The 24,779-nt window shown below is 36.8% G+C and overlaps 1 protein-coding gene across 1 annotated transcript; it reads left to right on the top strand.

Moving 5' to 3' along the window:
• Window positions 1-24: 24 nt before the first annotated feature.
• On the top strand, window positions 25-23,389 carry LOC140147367 (BLOC-3 complex member HPS1-like). Its single transcript, XM_072169144.1, is given in 18 exon segments — window positions 25-168; window positions 5,455-5,657; window positions 6,282-6,434; window positions 7,037-7,158; window positions 8,039-8,147; window positions 8,825-8,927; window positions 8,930-8,975; window positions 9,420-9,630; window positions 11,634-11,948; window positions 12,791-13,024; window positions 13,837-13,993; window positions 14,181-14,248; window positions 15,126-15,238; window positions 17,541-17,679; window positions 17,966-18,169; window positions 19,104-19,217; window positions 19,856-19,938; window positions 21,608-23,389. Coding segments are annotated over 17 exon segments (2,466 nt in total). The 5' UTR covers window positions 25-168; window positions 5,455-5,540; the 3' UTR covers window positions 21,786-23,389.
• Window positions 23,390-24,779: the final 1,390 nt, after the last annotated feature.

The following is a 24,779-nucleotide window of genomic DNA, read 5'->3' as shown; positions in this document are numbered from 1 at the left end:
AGGAGGAAGACGGGCTGTCTGGAAATCACCTGATCGATTGCAGTTTGCAAGAATCTGAAGTAATTTCAGCGGAATGTTTCTTGACTTTGTTCCTGAAGTGTAAATAACGATTTGCTTGTGAAATCACAACCAAGAATATATCAAGTATGACTTGAAGAAGAGTTTCAGGTATTTGTGATAGGAGGCAGTTTTAGAAGCAGCATTACAAAGCTATTACAAGTTCGACACAGTTTTAAGCTTACTTAAAAACTGAACTAAACTTAAGGTGGTACTACACCCCTGGACAATTTTGTGCCTGTTTGTGCATTTTTCTCAAATTATAGCGCATTGGTGAAAAGTAAGATATTTATATTATAGGGGCAAGGACTACAACTACTGCACTGAAATTTCAGCAACTCAAGGCGAGTAGCTTAAGGCCAAGGAAAGTCGATTTTGAGTTTCCCGTCACCCGCCCTCACTTCATTTTCTGACCCTCATTTGAATACATTATTGTGATTTTCTAAAAAATACCAATGAAAACTGGTTAGGCTATATTTGCAAAAAAATTATGAATATCCCTTTATTTTTTGTGGAAAAATCAAAATCAAATATACATTTTGCTGTCAACCTTGCAGACTCTTTGTACATGTAATATACTTTTGAATCTCATTTGGGCTAAACATCCATCTTCAAGTGAGTGAGCGGCAAATAACAACACATTTTACATGCGTGTTGGTCATATAATGAAAGGCAGACAAATAATGAATAATGAATAATGAAAAAGTATACCTCACTTGTTTTCAGAAATTATGTGACGGGAAACTCAAAATTGACTGTTAGGGGCCTAATATTGATTTATTATTGATCAAATATTGGTGTTCCCTCATTTTTGACTGCAACTCACAACTGCTGTTTGTGCTGAAATAACGTTTCCAGTGCAGTAGTTGTAGTCCTTGCCCCTATAATATACATATCTTACTTGTCACCAATGCGCTATAATTTGAGAAAAATGCACAAACAGGCACAAAATTGTCCAGGGGTGTAGTACCACCTTAAGTTTAGTTCAGTTTTGCGCTATAATTTTTGAGAAAAATGTAAAAATAGGCACAAAATTGGCCAGGGGCAGGGGTGTAGTACCCCTGGAATTCCTCTGGACAAGGAACTTACAGACATGCCAACTAGTGCGGTTTCACCGTATTTTGTACTGGTAAAACGTGAAAAATACGGGTAGTACGGTCACCCCCAAAAAATACGGAATTCCATAATTTTGACCAAAATAATAAAATGTGTGTCTTAAAAAGATAAACAGCTGCAAGATTAGACTACCAACTGAATTACTGGTATCACTTGACCACTTTCTTGGTCTGTTAAAGTGGTTGCCTACATCGTTTTTTCTCTCGACTTTCGATGATGACGCTTGCACATTAAAAAATATTATTTAATAGGCCTACAAGATGCTTTCCAAAATAATTTTCTTCTGACTTGCAGATTTTTCATGCCCATTAATATTTTGTATTAACCACCTAATCCTAATGCTATGTCTTCTGAAGGTATTTAGTTAACTATTTAGCTTTATTGGTGCAAAAGAATAAGCATACAAGAAGGTTTCCAACCTCCTTTTACTTCCGACTTTCGCACCATGCATGCACATTAAAGAAATATGTAATAGGCCTATGCAAGATGGTTTCCGAAATAATTTTCTTCTGACTTTCGAATTTTTCATGCACATTATTAATATTTTTTATTAACCACCTAATGCTATGTCTTCTGAAGGCATTTAGTTAACCATTTAGCTCTATTGTTGCAAAAGAATAAGCATACAAGAAGGTTTCCCACCTCCTTTTACTTCCGACTTTCGCACCATGCATGCACATTAAATATTTAATAGGTCTACAAGCCGGGCCTACAAGATGGTTTCAGAAATAATTTTCTCGTGACTTGAGATTTTTCATGCACATTAATATTTTTTACTAAGCATCTTCATCTAACTGCTACACATGCTATGTCTTCTGGAGGTATTTAGTTAACTATTTAGGTCTGCAAAAGAACAGGCCTGCAAAATGCTTTCCGACTTTGTTTTCTCAATGGTGCACCAGTGGCACATTAATATTTTTAATATTTTTCTTTAACCATGCATAGACAACTGCTATAGGCCTACCCAGTACAGTCTTCTAATTGACATTGACATTAAACTGGTAAATGTTTTTTGAAAACATGAACAAAACCTGATGTTAGGCCTACCAACTGATACTATAATGATGATGATGATGATGATGATGATGATGATGATGATGATGATGATCAATGATTTTCTGAACTTAACAAAGCATGCTTCTATACTTTAGAAGTAACAAATCCAATGTTTCCAGAAATATATCAATTTGTATTGTCTACATACTTTATCCAATTTCGTGAGGTCAAAGGTCACATACAAGGTCAAAGGTCGATTGAGGTCACCAAATCTTTTAATAATTAATTTTTAATTGTGCATCACATATCCAAAAATCAGCTTGATCAGTCATGTGATTAAGGAAATATGACGACTTTAAGATGGCCGCTTTCCATGTAAAGTATAGCAAAGTAGCACTTTCAATGAGTGATAACTCATAAAGGAAGCATCTTTCTGTATTGATTTATTACTTTAATGGAATGGTTCTTTGGTATTGCCAAATTTGATTACAAATTCATAAGGCAGGCCCATGGACCCCCTCCATTACCAGTGCCGTACTATTACGCTGACTTTCGTATTCGGCGAGGAGGACGATTTCGACCTCCTGGTTTGTTTACAAACAGAGAGGTAGACAAAAACCCGTTCCGCTTGTCCAAACACTCAGGTATCAGAAGGATGGTCCACAATAGCGTGATTCACGTAACCTGAATAGGGATTAAAAAGCTGTCACGTAGAACCATGTGCTTCTATTGTCCAATTTGCCATCAAGATTTCATATGGAAACAGTTCAGACCCAGTACACGATCATGTCAGAAATTAATATTTTGTTCTGGGTCTGATTATTCGGACTACTCCATTACGTGCTCAGTTGCACAAGTGCTCCCTCGCAATGGTATGTGTTCCACTTTTGGGGTATCTGGGGTTGGAAGGTACATATTTAAAAAATACGGTTTTAGGGTGCAAAATACGGATTTTTGGTCTTCTGAGTACGGAAATCTGGATTTCAAAGTTGGCATGTCTGAACTTACTGCTAATTGTCTCATTGTAACCTGTATGAAACTCGGGGAGCTGATCCTGGTTGCGAAGGTTATTTGTGGAATGTCTAGGGTGTGTGCTCTTGTAGCAGCAAAGTCCTTGATTTGTTGTTAAATGGTTTTAAGTTTGCGTTGCGAACTATTCGGCTGTAAGCCTTTGTCGAGAGTGTACTTCCATGATGTTAAGGGCCTCCAAAGCTCAGTATGTGTGTGCTTTACGCATTGTTAATTCTGCCACTATACATGTACATGCCATACGCGTAGCTGTACATAGTACTTGTTCTGCGTTGCGTGCATGCGTGTTGCGTTGTGTGGTTCGCACCTACTCAAATCAACATCGTGGAAGACTTACGCTCCCATCAAAGGTTTTCAGCAATTTAGCCAATTTACCATACTTGCAAGACTTGCATTAGACATAGCCATCTATGGTGTAGCGGGAGTACACAAAATTTGTATTTTTTTGACCTTTGACATTCTATTATCAGTTGAAGTCTTTCAATTTGCTTGCGGCCCGATCATCTGAGCCCACTGGGTTCATACAGATATTTGTGTTGTGCATACAATGCAATGACAATTAATGATCATTACAATATCCACCCTATATAGTAGCGTTACTTTGAGAACTGACCAATCGCGATCTTCAAATACAGCCGTCGTTAGGCTTGGTCAAGGGTAGGTCCAGGCGGCAGATGACATGATCGAGCCGGCAACTTGTGAAACTGCCCGGCCGTATGGCATTTTCCATATACTCGGTTAGTTTTGTGGGTTCATTATCGAACCCCAACGGTTTTAGCTTGTATTTATATTATTTATCAACATTGGCCTATTTGTTTGTGATATTTCAAGCGTTTTAAAATTTCAAAATAATCCCATTCAATTACACGGTTGACGATGAAAATTTACTGAATTTAGAGAATGCAATGCAGCCACCACCTGGGTAGGTCACAATCGTGTCTTAAGGGGTACTTCACCCTGGCCAATTTTGTGCCTATTTTTGCATTTTTCTCAAACATAGCGCATTGGTTACAAGTAAGATAGGCCTATGTATATTATAGGGGCAAGGACTACAACTACTGCACTGAAAATTCAGCAACTCACAGCAAGTAGTTATTGATTTATTGATCAAATATTGGTTTTCCCTCATTTTTGACTGTAACTCCACAACTGTTGTCTGTGTTGAAATAAAAATTTCCAGTGCAGTAGTTCTGGTCCTTGCCCCTATAACATAAATATCTTACTTGTCACCAATGCGGTATAATTTTTGAGAAAAATGCAAAAATAGGCACAAAATTGGGTAGGGGTGTAGTACCCCCTTAACTCTGATGATAATCTTGATATATAACCAGGTTTGTAGCCAGTATTTTTTGAAAGAGGTTGTTGAGTGGACTTAATGAACACTTTGACTTGGAAAAGTGGTCTCTTTGTTTTAAAATTCTCTGTAATTTGGACCTTCTTACAAATGTTACCCAGAAAAGTGGAATTTTTTGTCAATTTTTATTTGGGAGGCTTAACACCACTTGGCTATACCTGAACATTTTTATTGGTTTGAGTGGATCAGATCTAGATTGTGGCACATTTAATTCTCTTTCAAGATCCAAAGGCTGATAGTTAAATTGTTCACTTGTTTTCAAATGAAAGTGTACAATTTTGATTTATACATGGATAGGAAAAGGAAAAAAACCCCTCTAACCTCTACTGAGAATAGAACCTTGCACTTGTCAAATCAATGTGCTAGCCAATTGAGCTACCGAGCGTGCCAACTGTTATTTAGAGGTTATAATCAATGCGCTAGCCAATTGAGCTACCGAGCGTGCCAACTGTTATTTAGAGGTTATAATCATAACATCTCGGAGCTGTATTTATCAGTCTCATCAGCAGCCGCTAATCACCACTCAAACAATCTTTGTATGGAGGATGCAGAACCAAAGTAGCTGCTGAAGAGACTAAATTCATCGCGAATTCTCAACATCAAACATGACAAAGCGAAATGGCGTTTTTCATTAATTTTGTATTTCAAGTGTTAATTCTTGCTATAGAACTACTTTAAAAAATTTGTATCCAGTAGTTAAAATCAAGTTAGTTGTTTTATTTATTTTAAGCACATACTTTTAAACAAAACAGATGTAAAGTAAATCTAGCAAAACCAAAAATAATGGTTTAAAAGGAAATAATAAATAACTATAGATAATTCACCAACTCATTATGATTCAACTTACAGAGATACAAAATGAAAATACAAATCTTTTACCGATTTCTCATACTTACATGTAGGACATACCACTGTTGTACTGAGAAGGATCTTTATTCCTTAATTAACCAGACTCTGAAATAAGAACCCGCACCAGTCAGCTTCCACCATGAGGGCGTTATTGATAGTACGCAATCCCAGCATGCCGGATATAGTGTTCTTATCGGCTGACAAAGCTTTTATACAACATCTGAATAAAGCAGCTATTGAGAAAGGCCTCATGATGGTGAGTATGCTACTATTATGCATTATTTGTTTTAAACAAAACACTTTGGTTTACTCTTGATATACAACTGTTACAATTAGATTAAATAGTTTAAGTTCTTAAAATTGAAAGTAGCTAGTAAAATAGGTATTTTATCTAAGACTGCTTCGTCATGAGTCATGGATAGTATTACCTTACTTGGCAAAATTTGCTGGGGCAGGGGAATTGCAAAATCATTCTGCTGTGCTCCACCACCAGTTTGAATTTATTGGGACAGTATAAAGGACATGAAAATGTGCAATTTGTGATGCTACATGTACATTAATATATTTGTCCTGGATGCTTTAATCAGGGGTGGGCAGCTTTGTTTCTTCTGTCCTTTGGTCGATAGGCCTACACTACTGGTATCTGACGAGTGTTTTTTGATGTGTTATTAGATAGAAGCAACCATATTGAATATTTGGTGGTTGTTTTTTGGTCAGGGTTTTTAATATTCATTTAAGTTTTGGAAGTTTTGTTTCTTTCCACATCTGCTTTGTAATATAGTTAAGAAAAAATAAATATAATAAAATTGACTCATGCCTTGATAATTTACTTGGTTTATACCATAATCCGGTTGTTGGTTGGAATTTTCTTTTGTTACAGGAGGATGAGTTGGAAGATGAGAGACTTGATATTAGTGTAGCGACTCAATTCTTTTCTCCTATCATTGCATCTCAAGGAGCTATGACTAATGAACTGCATACACCATATCAATCTATTACATGTGAGAATGACTTTGTTCTTGTGCTACGACAGGTAAGTTTACAGCAAGACCAGAGCACCATTTGGGGAAAATTCCAATCACTCAAAAATGTCTAAAGCCACTGAAAATTGCAAACCCCCATTTAATGTGATCAAAACCTTTTGAAAATGACTCTATAAACAAAATCCATTTGAACCTACATGTAGATGGCACATTGCAAACAGCTATTGAGGTACCCATATGTATATAATATATGTACATATGGTAAAACTGTGATTACAGTTAAATAAGCAAAAACGCATCAAGTACAGGTCCTAAAGTGCTTGAGATTACTTTGAATGAAAAAGTTATAACCAGTTTTCTCATAGCTGTGGTGGCCTGCAACTGACATACATTGACCTTTGGTGCCAACTTACTCTACAACCTGCTAGCTGCAGTTGTGGATCTAAAAATGAGCCTGGTATTTGATTTGAAGCTGAATTATAGTATCAATAATTCAATCACAGTTATTAATAATATTTGAATCTGCTATAGAAGGAGGAATCATTGGTATTAAGAAGCAATCAGTGGCTCAAATTCCTGTAATGAAAGAATATACAATGTATATTTGTCCATATATTATTGAGATTTGAAATATTTAATGTTTTTTTTTCAGTTTGGGGAACATCTGTATATTGCTATGAATGGAAGTGGTCAAGAATCAGAAGAATTTCTTCAGCGTAAACTTTTGGTCTTTAATCGACTTATTACATTCTACTATGGGCCTGTTGTGGAACAGTAAGTTTGACCTGTTTGTGTGGGTATGATGGTGTTGGGGTGGGGGTGTATGCACATGTGTATGTAGGGGTGTGTTTGAGTACCGTATTGTTTGTAATAAACGCCCTGGGGGCGTTGCATTTTTCCAAAAGGGGGGCGTTTATTGGAAGTGAATTGTCAGTGAAAAAAGCTTAAAAATCGGGTTCAATTTTCCGATGGTGCTCCTAATAAAAGGAGGGATTCACGACTATACATGATGGCGGCGCCCACGGAAAATGATATTTTCGTGGGAAATACAACAAAATTACTCCTGTAAGTGCATGGAATTAGTGAAATTCTACCATAATTAGGCAATGAAATGGATGGGAGTTGAGTCATAATATGTTTTGTCCATTCAATATAGCGATCGTGACTGACATGACTGATGCAAGTTTTAAGCTTACCTACACGATATGGCATGGAAATGTTTGCATTTTTGTCAATTTTTCAAAAAATTGGAGGGGGGCGTTTATTAGAGGGGGAGCGTTTATTACAAACAATACGGTATGTATTATAGTGGATATGACAGAATAGATCTGCCATCATACACTTAAAATGTAAGTAATTGAAATATGAATAAACACTTGGAGGCTGTATGAATTTGGGCATCCCTGTGTATGTTAAGTGTCATAGCTGTTCGAAAAGAGAAGGGGCACCAAGTTTTGATACCTGTACCCCACCCTCTAGGTTCAAGAGGACAAGTTTGGCCTGATACAACATACAAGTTGTCTGTACCCCGAATTCCAGTATAACTAGAACTGGAACTCAACTTCAGGAATAGGGGGAAATTTGGCGACACAAGTTAGAAAAGTTATTTCAAAGCGTGGGCTGAGTGGCTCACTTTTATTTTTGTTACTTGCAGGATGAGTCCTAGGAGCATCAGTGAGCGTCAAATTGTATGGCAAGAGCTAGACAATGTGTTGAATGCATGGGCAGATCTCTACAACAAAGAACAAAGCTTCCTTGTTGAGGTAAGAGTACCAGTAAACTACAACATACTGCATGTATAACTAAATTATGATCCAGACATACGCAACATTGGCTTAATTATGAATAATGTTGACATTTGAAAATCATGACATGCATATACCACACCCACAATCTGAAGCGGATACGGGAGATCAAGGTAATGTCTTCCATAGGGGTGAATGGATTTCTACTGGAATAGCCCATTTCTAAGCAATCTGTAAAATGTCTTTAAGGGGGTACTACACCCCTCCATAAATGTATGACTTTTTTTGCATTTTTCTCAAAAACTAATAACACAGTGGTAACAAAGGATATGTATATTATAGGGGCAAGGAATTCAATTACTACACTGAAATTTCAGTGACCCAAGACAAGCGGTTCATTATTTATGATAAGAAATGAGGTACAGCTAGGATGTACCTCATTTCCTATCATATATACTGAACCGAGTGTTTTGAGTCACTGAAATTTCAGTGTAATAATTGGATTCCTTGCCCCAATAATATGCGTAACTTTTGTTACCAGTGTGTTATTATTTTTTGAGAAAAATGCAAAAATAGTCACAAATTTACCACAGGGGTGTAGTACCCCCTTAAAGATGCTAGACAGAGAATTTGACAACCTTGTCTTCTATATGACATTGTCACATGTATGTAACTTATTTTATTATCCACACCAGGCATTGGAGAGGTTACAGGTAAACCAAACAGTCAATGAAATGTGTATAACGCTACTAGAAAATGTACTACATAAACTCAAAGGGGCTGGAGATAAGAATGCTGTACTGCTATGGTAATAGTCCATGCAAAATTATTGGCATTATATTCAAGGTTTGTAATACTTTTTTATTCTTTTAATAAACTTCTCCATCTATACATTGATTTGCCTCAAGTTCAGTAGTGACATAAATGCATATTTTGCTGGGCGCAATATCGAATCATACATGTAGACTTAATTGCACAGAACATGCATACAAGGTTGGTTTGTAAGCACTTGTGCAGCGCAACCACAAAAAAAACATTGATGACACAACCAAACATGAGACGAACCAAAGAATATGATATATAGAAACAGTCAATGGATGACAGTGATCCTAAGCTATTTGGAATAACAGTTTTTGGTTTTTTTCTTCTTACACTAAATTGTTTTTCTTGTGACACCACAAATAAAGTTTGAAACTGTCAGAGATGACAATTAAACAAATAATGGCCACTACTTTACACCTCACCCTATAACTAGCATACCTTTTATTTGTTGATTTCTTTGTCATCCAGTCGGAGAGCTTCTGAACTGCAATCCTCAGATCTTCTCCTCATCACCCTACTAGCACACAGCTTCTTCCCAACTACAGACAATGTGGATGAGCTTGAGGCACTAATGAAAGCAGACCCACCAGCCAAGAGGGTTCATAGAAGATTAGATTCTAATCAGGCAGGCAGTAATAGCGAGGGAGAGTATGTCAGTGCTGGGGAAGAAGGATCAGAGGTATAGTGTAGAGTCCAAAGTTTACCGTTTTCTAAAATCCATTTTCCGTGTTGTAATCCGTGTTGTAAAATTTGTAAATCCAAATTTGATGAATAAAGCTTAAATTGTATAAACAATGATTATGAATGATATTAATGTCACAATTAAGTGTTCAATATCGCGACCAATATGCTCTGATTGGAATATTCTCACGATAATATAGGCCGACTGTTACAATGTCTGGATGGATGGGGGTTCATGCCTTGGTAATATACGTTTATTTCGGTATTATTAAACAGTATGTTTTTATCATAAAAAATCAAGATTGTTTTTAACATTCATTTTTCTTATCTTTTAACAATTTTTGTCACGTCATACAAAAATGTCATTTTCCGTGTTGTACCTCCGATTCCGTAATTTTTTTCTGTTTTCCGTAAGACGGAAAACTTGGGACTCTAGTATAGTGTACTCTTTGGTAACAAAATGAACTTGAATAAGACCACATTTTCAATCTGTTTAGGCTGTTTATAATTTAGCACTGTTATTTGTCTGGATTGGCTGTTAATGCTCTGCGTGCTAGCCACATGCTTCAACATAAAAATTCCAAGTTATATTTTCTCAAAATATCAAGAGCTATCTTAAGAACCAATACTATGCTATTTGTACTCACTGTTAATTTTTAAAGAAAATTAGAAACTTGTCGTCTGCAGTCGACACCCGCGTGGAGAAGGTTAATTTATCATTTCACTTGAAAGATTCAGACAGGTCTGTAATTTGACAAATTAAGATGGAAAAAATGCCATTTAGGCAACAAAAAACCTAGCCTTGATTCAAGGCTTCTGCCTTTTTCTCTTTCTTCCTTTAAAAAAAATTACTTTACCATTTACTTTTGCTCCATGAAACCTTACCCAATTGACTATAAATGCTACGGTTTATATAGGCCTATATTGCTTAATATAGATCAATGTTTTTTCTGAAGTATTTCCATGTCATTCTTGGATGTCATTCTATCCATGCACTGAGCATGCTGGTTTTGGCCACAGAGGGGCCTGAGGGTTCATGTGTCTGACCATGGTCTGACCAGGGTGTCACTTCCCTGATCTAACTTGGGAATCCCTGCTGGCTGCTTACAATAGCATCAAGCACACTGTATACAAGAGACAGGGTATTCTCACACTAAGAGGACATTCCTTCAGTTTTAGGCATGGCTGGATGATGTTCTATGTATGTTGTGTGGCCATGGTTTTAAATAGGTCTATATACCAATGGAAAATGAACAATTAAAATTGATAGAAAATGCATCAGTCTATAGAAAGCCTGAGGACTTGGAGCAAGTCTACAAAAAACCCTGCTTTACTGGCAGACTGACTAAGTAGGATCGGTTGGTCTGGATTTTTTTTCTGGCAGAGGCTAAATGACCTAAACAAATAACAGAAAGGTTGAAAAATCTGAACAATTTTGCAAGTTTACATATTTTGAAGATTTCAGTTTTTTTTTTTCAAACAATTTCAGTCATAATCAATCCACTTCAGCCAAAAAATGACTGTTTTTATTGCATACAGATAAAAAAAAATTTTAATCCCCAAACTGTAAAATCTGGGTCAGTTGGACCCGTAGTAGAACAGGGTTGTTGTTTTTTGTCGCCTTTTCCTGATGTCAAAATATTTTGTTGCTCAAATTCATGTACATTGTATCCAATCAGTTTGCAATGTGTATTCTTTTGTTTGAAGATCTGTAACTAGACTGTTATCAATTAAGGGGGAAACAAGTCTAGGGAAGGTTTTGAACTAAATCAGAACAATATGTGTTTATAAAAGTGAGCTGTCAGCTGATTTATAATTTGGTGACACCAAGGGGCAAGGATGTAGGGGCCTGGACTAGAGGGTTTGGGTCTCTATTCCCACTCTGAATTTTCCTGACAAAATTGTGGCATAAAGGCAAGTTTGGCCCATTGCTGCTGATGTGCTTTTAATATATGTTTATCATCTCAAGGCACTTTTTTATTGAACACATTCTCATTACAGTCTTCATATTACAGTCCAGATGAAACAGACGAACCTACTGAAATAGCACTATTAGAATCAGGCACCTTAGATGACCAAGACAGCTTACCATTTGAAGCATCAAAACTTGACATTAATCCTGCCTTATCATCATCATCATCTCATAGCGAAGGAGAAAGTGAAGAGGAGGAGGAAGAGGATAAACATAGATCATTGGACTTAAATATGACTCCTACTACTAATGATCAATTCCATACTCCTCCTACTGGGACGTTAAAGAGGACTGGAAGGGATGCATTAGACGGTGCTGCAATGGCAATAGCTTCATCTCCACCAGTAAGTCATATGAATCCCCATGTATATACTTTACTTGGCTAATTATCAGCCTCTAAGAACTATTTTGATTGGTTATAAAGAGTGGTGTATCATCAATTGAGCCAATCAGAGATATGGTAAGAAAAGTTAGTAGGGCTGAAGGGGATTAAGCTTTGAGAGATTTAAAAGCTCTATTTTGATTGGTTACTCAGGTGATTTTATCATGTAATTAGCCAATCAGGGTCACTGTAAGACAGGTGTTAGTGCCCATTGGGTTACTTATTTTCCACTGCAACAGATGCAGCGGCTAATTTTCTGCAGCATCTTTTGCAGCGGCAAAAATTTGATTTGGAATCCTCCGCTGCAGAAAAGGAGAACAAAGCCTGGAACAAAGTTAATAATATTTGAGCTGAAAAGCCACAGCCAAGACCTAAAGCTGACAGCGAAGAACCAGAAATTGCTGAGAAGAACAGAAAACTTCTGTTGCAGCAAGAAAACGCTGTCCTTAAGAGTGTTATATTATTGATGCATTGCATACACTACCAGATTCCTATCACATACACCATCGCCAAGGTACTTGGCTTGGCAGTACCATTGCTGATGGATCCTGTGTAGTAACAGTATTGGTACTGTGCAGGTACACTGTGTGTACCAGTCAGGTACCTTGGCGATAGTGTACCTGCGCAGGCGGCTGCAATAGGAATCTTGTAATGTACTTATTTCACATACATAATACATGGACACATTGGCTGACATATCTGAAAGATATCTGCTTATGATTTAGTATCATATCACAAATTTGACATTCTGAAATTCAAATCAGTTATACATGCATGGGTGTTTTTTTTTTCAATTCATTCCAGCTTGCAATCAGTTCACCTCCAACATTTACAGACCCACGATATGAGACTTACATGAAGAGTGCTCGTTTCATACAACGAGCAAGCATAGCACCAAGTGATGTGGGTTCATCTGGTGAGAGGAGGGCATGTGTCCGTATGCCAGCATTTCTACAACTTGTATCATGCAATTGTGCACCACATACTCTTTATTTTGCACCAATTCTACCTGGAATAACATTAGTGGTTTTAAGTGAGGTAAGATTTACATAGCACAAATGTGACATGATCAAGCAAGGGCAATGAGTCGGATGTCGTTAATATTGTTAATATTGGATGTTGTTGAGATATTGGCAAAAATAGTGTTTAAATTCTTTTGTTTTATATTGTTTTCAGCTATTGATAAATTGCTCATAACTCGGAAACCAGATGTCCGGTTTTGATGGAGTTTGCATCAAAATGTAGCATTCGTAACTGCCAAAAACTGATGTAAAAAACTTCTAATTGAAAATTGCTGACACGTGACTCATTCCCAGTGATCATGTCACAAATGAGACCTGCTCCAACGAACCTGCATGAAGTTGGGAAATTATGATTTGGAGATATAAGCTCAGATTGTCAGCTTTAAAATGATATATTGCATATTATGGTTATACTCAATCTTTTGTCCTTCGAAAATACATATTTAGCTTTGAAATTCTTTTGTTTTCTATTTGATTTTTGGTATGTTTAATGAACCGTATCTTGAATAAGGCCTTGGCAACTTTGTCCGAGTTTTGTGGTAGCAGGTCTGAAATATCAATACAATTTAGGTCAAATTAGAAAAAGGTTAGTCTCAAAAGACTGTGTGCATAGCTTTAAAAATGTGAATATTACAAAAATGTAGCGGATTAGGGGTTTTTCCCCATGTTTTGATGATTTTGTACCATTTTTGTTTTAAAAAAGGAAATCTGGCTGTTTGGAAAAAAAAGTGGCCCAAACATCTTAGAAATGTATTATTTGATGACACTGAGGCAAAGGATCATTTTGGATATTGATTCTAATCACTAACAATGAATTCATTATTGCAGATGCGGGTTCAGCTAGCCAAGGTGATCAGCCAATGTCTGTTCTTATTAGATCTAATCAATCGTAAACAATCAGCTGGTGCAGATATTGGAACTAGTGGAAGGAATATTGAAGAATCATTAGAGGGATTAATTAAACAAGTTTGTGAACATGCAAAAGGTTAAAGGTAAGGAATTGCTGTTGGGCAAAACCTACATGTGATAATCATATGCATCTATGGCAAGCTAAGTATTCAGTTATATTGATATGCTTAGTTTTTCTCGCATAAAAAACTTGTTTGCCTAATTATTGAACACTTGGTGTGATAACTTAGTTTTCTGAGATAAACTTAGTTTTTCTCAGATAGACTTAGTTTTACCACAGGATTTAGATAAACAGGATTTCGATAAAACCATGTTTATCTCAGAAGTTCATGTGAGAAAAACTAAGTCTGAGAGTACTAAATCAAGAGAGGCGCTACTTCGATCGCAAAAGTGAGGACAGTGTGAGCTCAGGACCTTGTGTAAGAGCATGGACAGTGTCTAAGAGTCTGTCATGCATAGACTTGTCGTGGCCATTGCAAAAGGTGACTTTTTATAACCATATATGACGATGATATGACCATGTTTAGAGAATGCGCCAATGATGGACAGCGATGTATCTGGCCCATATTAGGCTGTTGTTATGCAAACGTCACATTTTGCGAGTGGTACAAAAAGGTGATTTATTAGGTATTATTACACAGAGGGCGTAGCACAGTTCACTGACCTCTGACCTGCCTGACCTGCACTGTTTGTCACATAAACATACTGTGACCTGACTGCTGAGTACAAAGCAGGGAATCTTGACTGTTGAACAGATTTTGTCCTCAGAATCAGTATAGGCAGTTTGTATAGAGTACCGCTGGCCTGACTTAGTGTATGGAATTACTGAACACAACACTTTGCTTGCCTTATGCCCCTTATTGTATGATACTTGCATATATACAATGATACTTGCATATACAATGGACCAAAGATAATGTTATTTTATAAACATAATCAAGACAACTATATGGATAAACTCAAAAATTAGTAATTTAAATGGTCTGTGTCAAAAGTGAGGTGTCTATTCTTATTAATTTCCTGGATGACCTTGAGAGGCAAAAATTACAGCAGGCACAAATTTGTAGTGCTATATTATACCAGGCATGGTCGATGAAACAAACATCTCACACAAAAACTTTAGAATCACAATTAAAAGTATGCATGAGAATATGTCAGTATTGGGCCAAACTGAAATAATTTTATGCTATGTCTTTCTTTTTCTGCAGCATCCCAGCTTGAATGAGAGGCAGAAATCTCTAACAGAGCAGTGGGAACTAGTCAAACAATGTGGGTTACAGAAGTATATCGATGGTGTCAGTGGCAGATATATGTCACCAAGGTAAGGGATACAGAATTATAACTATACCTCATGTCGTTCCAATTTTGGTAGTGACTTCAAAATGCTTCTCTGTACATGTATGTGAGAGAGCATTCCCATTTTAAATTCATGGCTATCATGGATTGTTTTTTGACCAAAATTTACACAGTTTTATTGATTTTCAGCGCGTTTTGGGCCATTTTAGCCCAGTCACGCTGTTTTTCAGGATATTTCACAAGCTTTGAATCACACCCCTGTTATGCGGTCATTCGCCCAGTGCGATAGGTCCTGGCAAAATAGTGTAGGTGAGGATGTTAAATTTCCTGTCAACATATGTGATGCGATTAAGCAAAATCAGTCGGAACTCGGATATATTACATTTTCAGTTTCTTATTAGGATAGTAAAAATCATTTACAAATCTGGATTTTGCAGAAAACCCCCAACGAAATTGAACAAGCAGTTCCAAAGATATGAGCTATTAAAGAGTTTCTCAACCAAAAGGAAATATTGCCTTTGTATGGCTATATCTCAAAATCAATATTTCCGAGTTCCGACTGATTTTGCTTTATCTCAAAGTCAATATTTCCGAGTTCCGACTGATTTTGCTTGATCGCATCACATATTTTGCATTGTATTGTTTCTAGACTAGTAAAATTGTGTTTCTAGAATAATTCATTTTTGACACCATGGAATATATATACAGTATATAGTTCAAGACTAATTGGCACCATGTAATGTGTTACAAAGCATAGTAATATGACACAAGTCATTTATCTCTTTTGAGTTTCTCCAGAAGGGCAGGTGTAGAAAACCAGCCCAGTAATTCAGGAAAAGTAGAAAATTCCAGTCTCCCATGAAATAACATCTCTCTTCCAAAGTTAATCAGTTCATATGAATATATTCAGGGCATGGCATCCTAGTATTACGTATCAAACCGGAAGATGTAGTTTAAGTCTAGACTACAGAGGAGTAAGATAAGACAGAGCGCGTACCACCAGTCAAAGTCTCCGCCTCATCCGATAATGAGGGCCGATTGTTCCATGAAATGCGACAGGCGAGACTGCTACGCAATTACTGCGTATTTTCATGGTCAGTTGCGTAATCGCGAAAGCACGCAACGCTCTATCGCGTATACAGCGAAGGCACGCATCGCTGGCGTGATTGTTTGACACAGCACGATCGAACAATCGGCCCTCATGAATATGCGAAAACTGGTACCATACAATACACGGGGACTTTGACTGGTGGTACGCGCTCTGTGTTATCTTACTCCTCTGTGGTCTAGACAATAGGCGGATTAGCGGCCATTTTGTCTTCTACATGATTTTATTCACGTGTCCTTATACTTTAGTACACAAGTATATAAGTTAACAGGTTTACAATTTTAAAATTATATTTTGTGTATACAATATATTCTGTAGTAAATAGATCAAATGACGGTGATTGTTCAGGTACTATATGCTTGATAGAATTAAATTGTCTGACCAGCTAGTATTCTCCTCCGCTGTCATTGTGATTCCAGTCACTCCACGTACCGTGTTGCGAAGGTGGAGGAGACTAAAGCTGTATTAACGGAAACGGAAGGGGTTAAAAATGATGTAGTTTAAGTCGAACAATAGCGTGACATAGTTTCCGGCATTGTTCCTATGCACTTTCACTCTCCTGATATATTGCAGTCAATGCTGGTGATAGCCATATACCGTATTTCCTCGAATAAACGCCCCCAACACTTTTTTCAACCAAGATGTTTAAAAAATGCCGATATTTTCATGGTTTCTTGTGTAGTAAGCTTACCAAGTTGCTCACAAGGTCGATAATAGCGTCAATAATCAGCAAAAATCATGGTCGGAAACCCGGAAATGAACCAGAAGTCAGTGTTTCTAGTTCATAGTTTGTCATTTCAGCGCGAGTTTTAAGCATACTTAATGATTTTAACGGTAATTATATCATTCTAAAAATGACCTCAAATAAACGCCCCCTGTTTGGAAAATGCAACACCCCCGGGGGCGTTTATTCGAGGGAATATGGTAAATACTTTACAGAATGAGACATTTTTTTATGAAACAAAATCTATTACAATCAAATTGGCCTAGTAGTATTTATAGTATTCTTGTTGATTAATAAGTGGATGAGTTGGCAGAATATTGTGTACAGACAATCTCTATGTGTAAATAGGTGAGGAATTTGGAGGGTGAAAATACAGGTTGTGATTTGAGTTTATTTTCTATACACTGTTAGTTTCACAAAAGTTTATTTTGGTGCATTTATGCGAGAGTTACTTTAACTTTTTCATTTTGCCATACTTTCTTAACGACACCACAGGTTAGAGTCTGCTTTACCTGAACTTACAAGATTACTGAAGAAAATCTTTGAAATTCGCTACCTTGGCAATAGAACCGCATCAAGAAAACTTCCAGAAAAGATAGGGTCTGCAATCTATGACCTACAACAAATGCTGCAAGTAAGTCTGAAACTTAAAAGAGCATATGCAGGATTGAAAAAATGCTGACGCTGATGGCACAGAGGTGGATCCAGGGGTCACAAGTCACAAGTTGTAACAATGTGTATAAAAATGCTGGGAATCAGTCATTACCCCTCATATCGGTGCGGTGGTAGTTGTGGGGCGCGGGACAAAAGTTCTAAAGAATGAGTTGTAAAAAGGCATATATTTATATTGTAATTTTTATCTTGTGATATGGAAAATTTATTATTATTATTATCTAATATGGCTTATTTTTACCTTCTAGGAAAATTTGTGCCATTATGAGCAATACCTAGCAGTGAAAGCACAAAGAAATATCACTATGACAACCTACTTAGAAGACTTCCCAGGTTTGGTGCACTTTATTCATGTAGATCGCAAGACTGACCAACTAACAGCGCCCTCTATCAACATGACAAGTCAAATAAGTAACGATACTACTAAGGCATCCATACTATTGAGAGATCAGGTGAGTTGTAGTGAATTAAGATTCAGAAGTAGCCTAACTTTTATTTTTACATTTTATTTTTAACATATTTAAATCACACACAAAATATAACAAAAAAGTAACAGACTGCTCAATGCTAGAAGTGGGTAAGTGCAATAGCTGCCCTGTGAACATTTGGCAATTTAGACACAGTATATTGTACTCATCTACACATGGCAGCTACACATGACAGCTATTGCACTTACCCACTTCTGACACTGAGCAGTCGTTGTGTGATTCGAGCAAAGTTATGTGGATGTCATGAAAACTTGATTTTCAAATAAAACAAACATGCCGGTTTTCGTCTGTTAAAGGACACGCACACGTTTTTGTATCTCTGAAACTGCCAATTTAGTTTTGTTGCATTTTCTTCAGTAAACTGTAGTTTCTAAAGTCAAATAATTTGGTGGAAAAGTACAATTGTAATATGGGCAGCGACTGGCTCGTTGATACCAGCGCTAACTTCTTACACAGAATACTGTAGAATTATCAGTTAAATGCAGAATGTCAGACTCTTCTTTTTTGTCTTTCTCAAATGAGAAGAACAAAAGTTTTTAACAACACACATATATTTTGTGATCCTAGCATCCTCTTTTTATGACATTTTTCAGTAGATATCCACGAAAAAAGCTTATTCCCTGAATTTCAGTTCATTCCGATTTTACCTTTGTTAGTTATGCATGATAATGTGTATTACACTGCTCCATAGACAATGTGTTGTAATTAAAAATTTGTGTTAAAGGAATTAATCTGCAAGAAATGTTTTGTACATAAACATTATGTAGCCAGAGGTTTCCAGTGGTATAAAAATCTTTTTTTGAGAAAAGTGGGGATGATGCTGTGGATCACGAAACGCCCTTATAATAAAAGCCAATTTTCAAACTGTTCACAGAAGTATGTTTTAATTTTCCCATAGGTGTGGCATATGGTTCATCAGATGCATGGGTTTCTCCAACAAGGTTATTTCACTGCTGCAATGAGGCGAGGGGATTTCTACTACAGCTATTTCTTATACTTTGAAGATATGGCGGTAAGGGTTAATACATTGGTGTAAATAAATGAGAGAATTGAATTTAATTAGGTTGGAAATAGAGAAGTCACTATATAGGTATATCAGGTAATTCTTGGCCAAGCTGGAATACTTGGCACGCTTGTAGCTCCGCAATCAACACACGCGCATATCATGGTCCAGAAGATTGCATACACACACATGCCTTACACTGAGTAAACATTTAGTGTGCTACATGTATGCAACAGGTACATTCCTGCTTGGCCAAGAATTACCTAATATACTTACTACTATCTGTTTGTATATGATAACATAAAACAGAATGCATCCCACATTATCAAAACTTGATTTCTTTAAAACTGTTGTGGTCTAAGCTATCTGTCAAAAAGGTGTTTCTTGTCAAAAAAAAGATTCTGTGCTTTTTGTAATTAACTAAATGATTTCAAAGGTTACAGTTGTAATATAAAAACAAATTTCACATGATTGACAACAGTTAATCCTTACTGCTGAACACATCTCTTAAAATCTTTTTGTCAGGTATAATGCTATAACAGTTTTAAAATCCTATCTTGAGTGCTGCTTTAATTGAACACTATTATTAGGCAGAAAACACATATTTGCATTTTATTTTTGTCTCTTTTGATACATACACATTACAGGGCAAACTTCTAGTAATACACAAACCTTTGAAAACAGAAAGAACACATGGCTTGCCAGGAATCCTCACAGGAAATTTCTTCAAGTAAGTATCAGAATGATGTCGTTCAGACTTAGTCGGGTAACCTTTAACCTGCTGATTATTGCGCACTGTGACGATGTGAAATTCTGAATTCCAAATGTTTGCATTGTCAGGAGAAATTTTGATCAATGAAATGCATTTTGTTTACATCACTTAATTCACTTGAAAGTTGTAAACTTTTTAGCGTTGTTTTTTACAATTGGAAAGTATAAATGTATGCAGTTGAAAGAATTAAAATCAAGGATAATTATATACCCTTAAAAGCTACAATGGGGACTTTCAGTATGGTGATGTATATTGACCCCTCCACAACCATTTTCCCCAATCAATGTTGAATCTAGCAATTTTTCTCATGTGCATCTTGTATTACCAACATTGATTGGTGGGGAATGGAAGGGGAGAGTTGAGGTACTCAGTAAAGGCTAAGGCTTGTCACCAAAAAGCACCATTCTTGTATGTCAAATATTATGAATATATGGCTAAACAGTGGGAAGGGGAGGTTTGAGGTGTTTGAAAAGAGCTAAGGCTTCTCACCAAAGACAGAAGCATTTCTGGATGTCAAATATTATGAATATATGGCTAAATGACAGGGGACATTTTCAATGAGTGTCTCAGTATCTTTGTCCTGTATTGTTGATGTAATCAAAGAAGTGATTCCTCTTGTGAAGAAGTCGGGTCAGTAAACTGGTAATCAATCAAAAATTAGACTCAAAGACAATAGACTCCACCATGTTTGTGTGTTGCTCATGGAGGGCAAAATAGTGTACCTCTTGATTATTTTGCCATGCGCTGGGCAAAGCTTAAGGGCTGGGGTATGAACGTTTGGACAGTGTGGGACATTAGAGCACATCAGACATATTGAATTGCATTCTGAATACGGAGAATGTCATTCTGATATCAAATAATTTTGATTTTTTGACATTCGCGTTTTTAATACACATTTTATGGCAAATCATTAAAAATTGATATTTTTGATATTTAACAGTACTTGAAGTAAACTTTATAAATCTAATGATTTATACTTAAAGTGTATGTAGGTGGGATGAAAAGCCGACGATCAATTGAAAATTTTGACCTTTCGTATTGAAGATATGTATTTTTTCCCAAAACACCAACAAAAATTAGGTCTTTTTGGGAAAAAATCCATATCTTCAATATGAAAGGTCAAAATTTTCAATTGACCGCTGGCTTTTCCTCCCTGCTACATACACTTTAAGAATATGCCATTAGATTTATATAATTTACTTCGAGGACTGTTATATATCAAAAATTTGAAAAATATCAAATTTTTATAATTTGTCATAAAATTTGTATTATATTGTGATTTTCAAAAAATGAAAATTATTTGATATCAGAAAGACATGCTTTGTATTCAGAATGCAATTCGATAGGTCTGAGGTGCTCTCATGTCCCACAAAAAATACTGTCGAAACGCAATAAACGCTCATTTTAGATCCCTTAAGTTTAAAGGCACTTAAACTTAAAGACACAAAATTGTTATTTATTTCAGGCATTTACTGATAAGTGGTGGAGGTTCACTATTTTGATCTTCATTTGTGACAAACCAAGATTTATCATATCATTGCACGCAGGGCAATATGGAGTCCATACTCTTTGGGTATAATCTCTATATTATCAATACTAATTTCTTCTTTGTAATCTATTACCACAGGGAGATTGTACAGCGTTGTTTTCCCAATGCGCAACCAGGATCCGTCAGATGTTGTGAACTCATATGTCTACATCTCTCTGTGGTACCATTGCAATATGTTGCATCTCATGCAAGAAGGTTATGTAGATCATTATGGGAGACTTCAGGAGAGGCTGCTACACCGGTCAATCTACTGTAAATGGGTGGTATGGTGATGGGTCTGATCTGCCTTGCCATCTCTCATGCTCTTTGTAATGCCGTTGCATCTCATGCAAGGAGGTTATGCAGGTCATTATGGGAGACATCAGGAGAGGCTGCTACACCGGTCAATCTACTGTAAACGGGTGGTATAGTGATGGGTCTGACCCACCTTGCCATTGCTTGTTCTCCTCTGTGGTACCATTGCAATATGTTGCATCTCATGCAAGGAGGTTATGCAGGTCATTATGGGAGACATCAGGAGAGGCTGCTACACCGGTCAATCTACTGTAAACGGGTGGTATAGTGATGGGTCTGACCCGCCTTATCATTGCTTGTTCTCCTCTGTGGTACCATTGCAATATGTTGCATCACATGCAAGGAGGTTATGCAGGTCATTATGGGAGACATCAGGAGAGGCTGCTACACCGGTCAATCTACTGTAAACGGGTGGTATGGTGATGGGTCTGACCTGCCTTACCATTGCTTGTTCTCCTCTGTGGTACCATTGCAATATGTTGCATCTCATGCAAGGAGGTTATGTAGATCACTATTGGAGACACCAGAAGAGGCTGCTACACCGGTCAATCTACTGTAAATGGGTGGTATAGTGATGGGTCTGACCCACCTTGCCATCTCTCATCTCTCTGTGGTACCATTGCAATATGTTGCATCTCATGCAAGGAGGTTATGCAGGTCATTATGGGAGACCTCAGGAGAGGCTGCTACACCGGTCAATCTACTGTAAATGGGTGGTATAGTGATGGGTCTGACCTGCCTTGCCATCTCTCATCTCTCTGTGGTACCATTGCAATATGTTGCATCTCATGCAAGGAGGTTATGCAGGTCATTATGGGAGACATCAGGAGAGGCTGCTACACCGGTCAATCTACTGTAAACGGGCGGTATGGTGATGGGTCTGACCTGCCTTGCCATTGCTCATTCTCTTTGTGGTACCATTGCAATATGTTGTATCTCATGCAAGGAGGTTATGCAGGTCATTATGGGAGACCTCAGGAGAGGCTGCTACACCGGTCAATCTACTGTAAATGGGTGGTATAGTGATGGGTCTGACCTGCCTTGCCATCTCTCATCTCTCTGTGGTACCATTGCAATATGTTGCATCTCATGCAAGGAGGTTATGCAGGTCATTATGGGAGACCTCAGGAGAGGCTGCTACACCGGTCAATCTACTGTAAATGGGTGGTATAGTGATGGGTCTGACCTGCCTTGCCATCTCTCATCTCTCTGTGGTACCATTGCAATATGTTGTATCTCATGCAAGGAGCAAATATGTCACTGACATATTGGTGCCACCACTTCCGAAGAAACTGACAGCTCTCTTATGACGATATAATACTTCATTTATGTCTTATCTTTAACTCACCAACACAGGTATTGTGTTGGCACAGGCAATTCAAAATTTAAAATGCTACACAAGGAAAACAACTCATAAAATTATGTTGGACTGGCCCAATAATTTTTTTTCCATATGGAATATTCTGTTTAGTGAAAAGGACAAAACATAATCGTACCACCATTATTTTTTTGTGTGTGTGCACGCATTATGTGCGAGAATTGGAAAGGTGTTTGTGTGGGGGGGGGGGGGTGGGTGTGTGTGTGTGACACAAAAACAAATCTTGTGCTAAATAAATAACTCATTCCATTGTATTATAAGATAAAAAGAGGACTATTTGGCTTTTCATTCATGTAGGATGGACGTCAGTTGGTACAAATTTACAACTGAAGCCTTAACCGCACAGCAGGGTTGTTAAGATGTATATTTGCGATACCTTCCACATAACTTGGAGCATAACTTATTTGGTAAACCTCTATTAAAGAGTTGCGTTCATGGCATTTATTCTGCAAAGCTCCTGGAGCATACCATGTTGAAAGAATCTCAAATTTGCTAGTTGGGATATTAACAGCAATTTCCAGTAGATGTCAAAAATGTTCTTGATATATATATTCCCAATGCCAAAGTTCAGTCCTGACCCACCCTCCATTTTGTTTGTAAGAAGAAAACTCAGAAGATGGGAAACTGAACCTTTAAATATCTGGTATCTCCTTTTTATCATGAAGCACATACAAGCTGTATCAAAATGATTAGTACCCATTAGTTTCCATTGATAATGGAGGAGTCTGACACATACAATTCAAAACATGATCCACATAATTCATAGATAAATTGTGTAACAAGTCATAAACTATATATTGTGGACATTTCAAAAGTATCCAATGTTAGATTTGGAAGATGCCGGCTGTTCAATAAACAGGATTCACAGGATTTCAAATGGATAGCCCATTGGTTCTCCTGTAAGAAAATATAGTCTGAAATGGTTTTATTGACCATGATATTTATATAGTACAAACTTTAACAGTGATTTTTTTTTATCAATTGCCTAAATGGATCAAATGATTGTTTATTTCAAATGATGTATTTTATATACAGTATTAACATAATATATTTTAGTTTGTTTTCGAAGCAAACCATAATCATTTTATAATAAATTACTTAAATTAAATGGAGTATTTGTGAGTCTCCTTTCATTTCATTGTATTCAGTACTCAAACTTAATATTCTTTAAACAAATATTTGACACAGAATGACATGAAGTTTACAGTTTGATGGAGGTTAAGGGAATTACTTTACAACTCAAGGAAAACACTAATATTCTTAACAGCTTTAACAGGTTATTGGAATGATTTTATTAAAGCCATAATGTACGATCTTTAAAATGAGTTTGGCTAATTTTTTTGTCAAACCTGATTTTTGGGCATTTTTTTTAATGTTTACACATGTTCCAACTACTTCTACAGTGAATTAAGGTCATATAAGGCCAGTTAAGAGTAGTTGGCTGATGTGGATTGATAGAATTGTGGTATCCTGTGAATAGTAACAACCTCTGACAAAATTGTGGTGGTTATTTTGAAGCAGGTTTCAAATATCTGTTACCTTTGTGATCCTTGAGTTGTGATGTAGAGTGTAGAAATG

This window comes from Amphiura filiformis, chromosome 3, assembly GCF_039555335.1.
Source record: "Amphiura filiformis chromosome 3, Afil_fr2py, whole genome shotgun sequence".
In the NCBI taxonomy this organism is placed as follows: Eukaryota; Metazoa; Echinodermata; class Ophiuroidea; order Amphilepidida; family Amphiuridae; genus Amphiura; species Amphiura filiformis.
The sequence above is the reverse complement of the archived record's forward strand: the minus strand, read 5'-3'. Positions and strand labels throughout refer to the sequence as shown.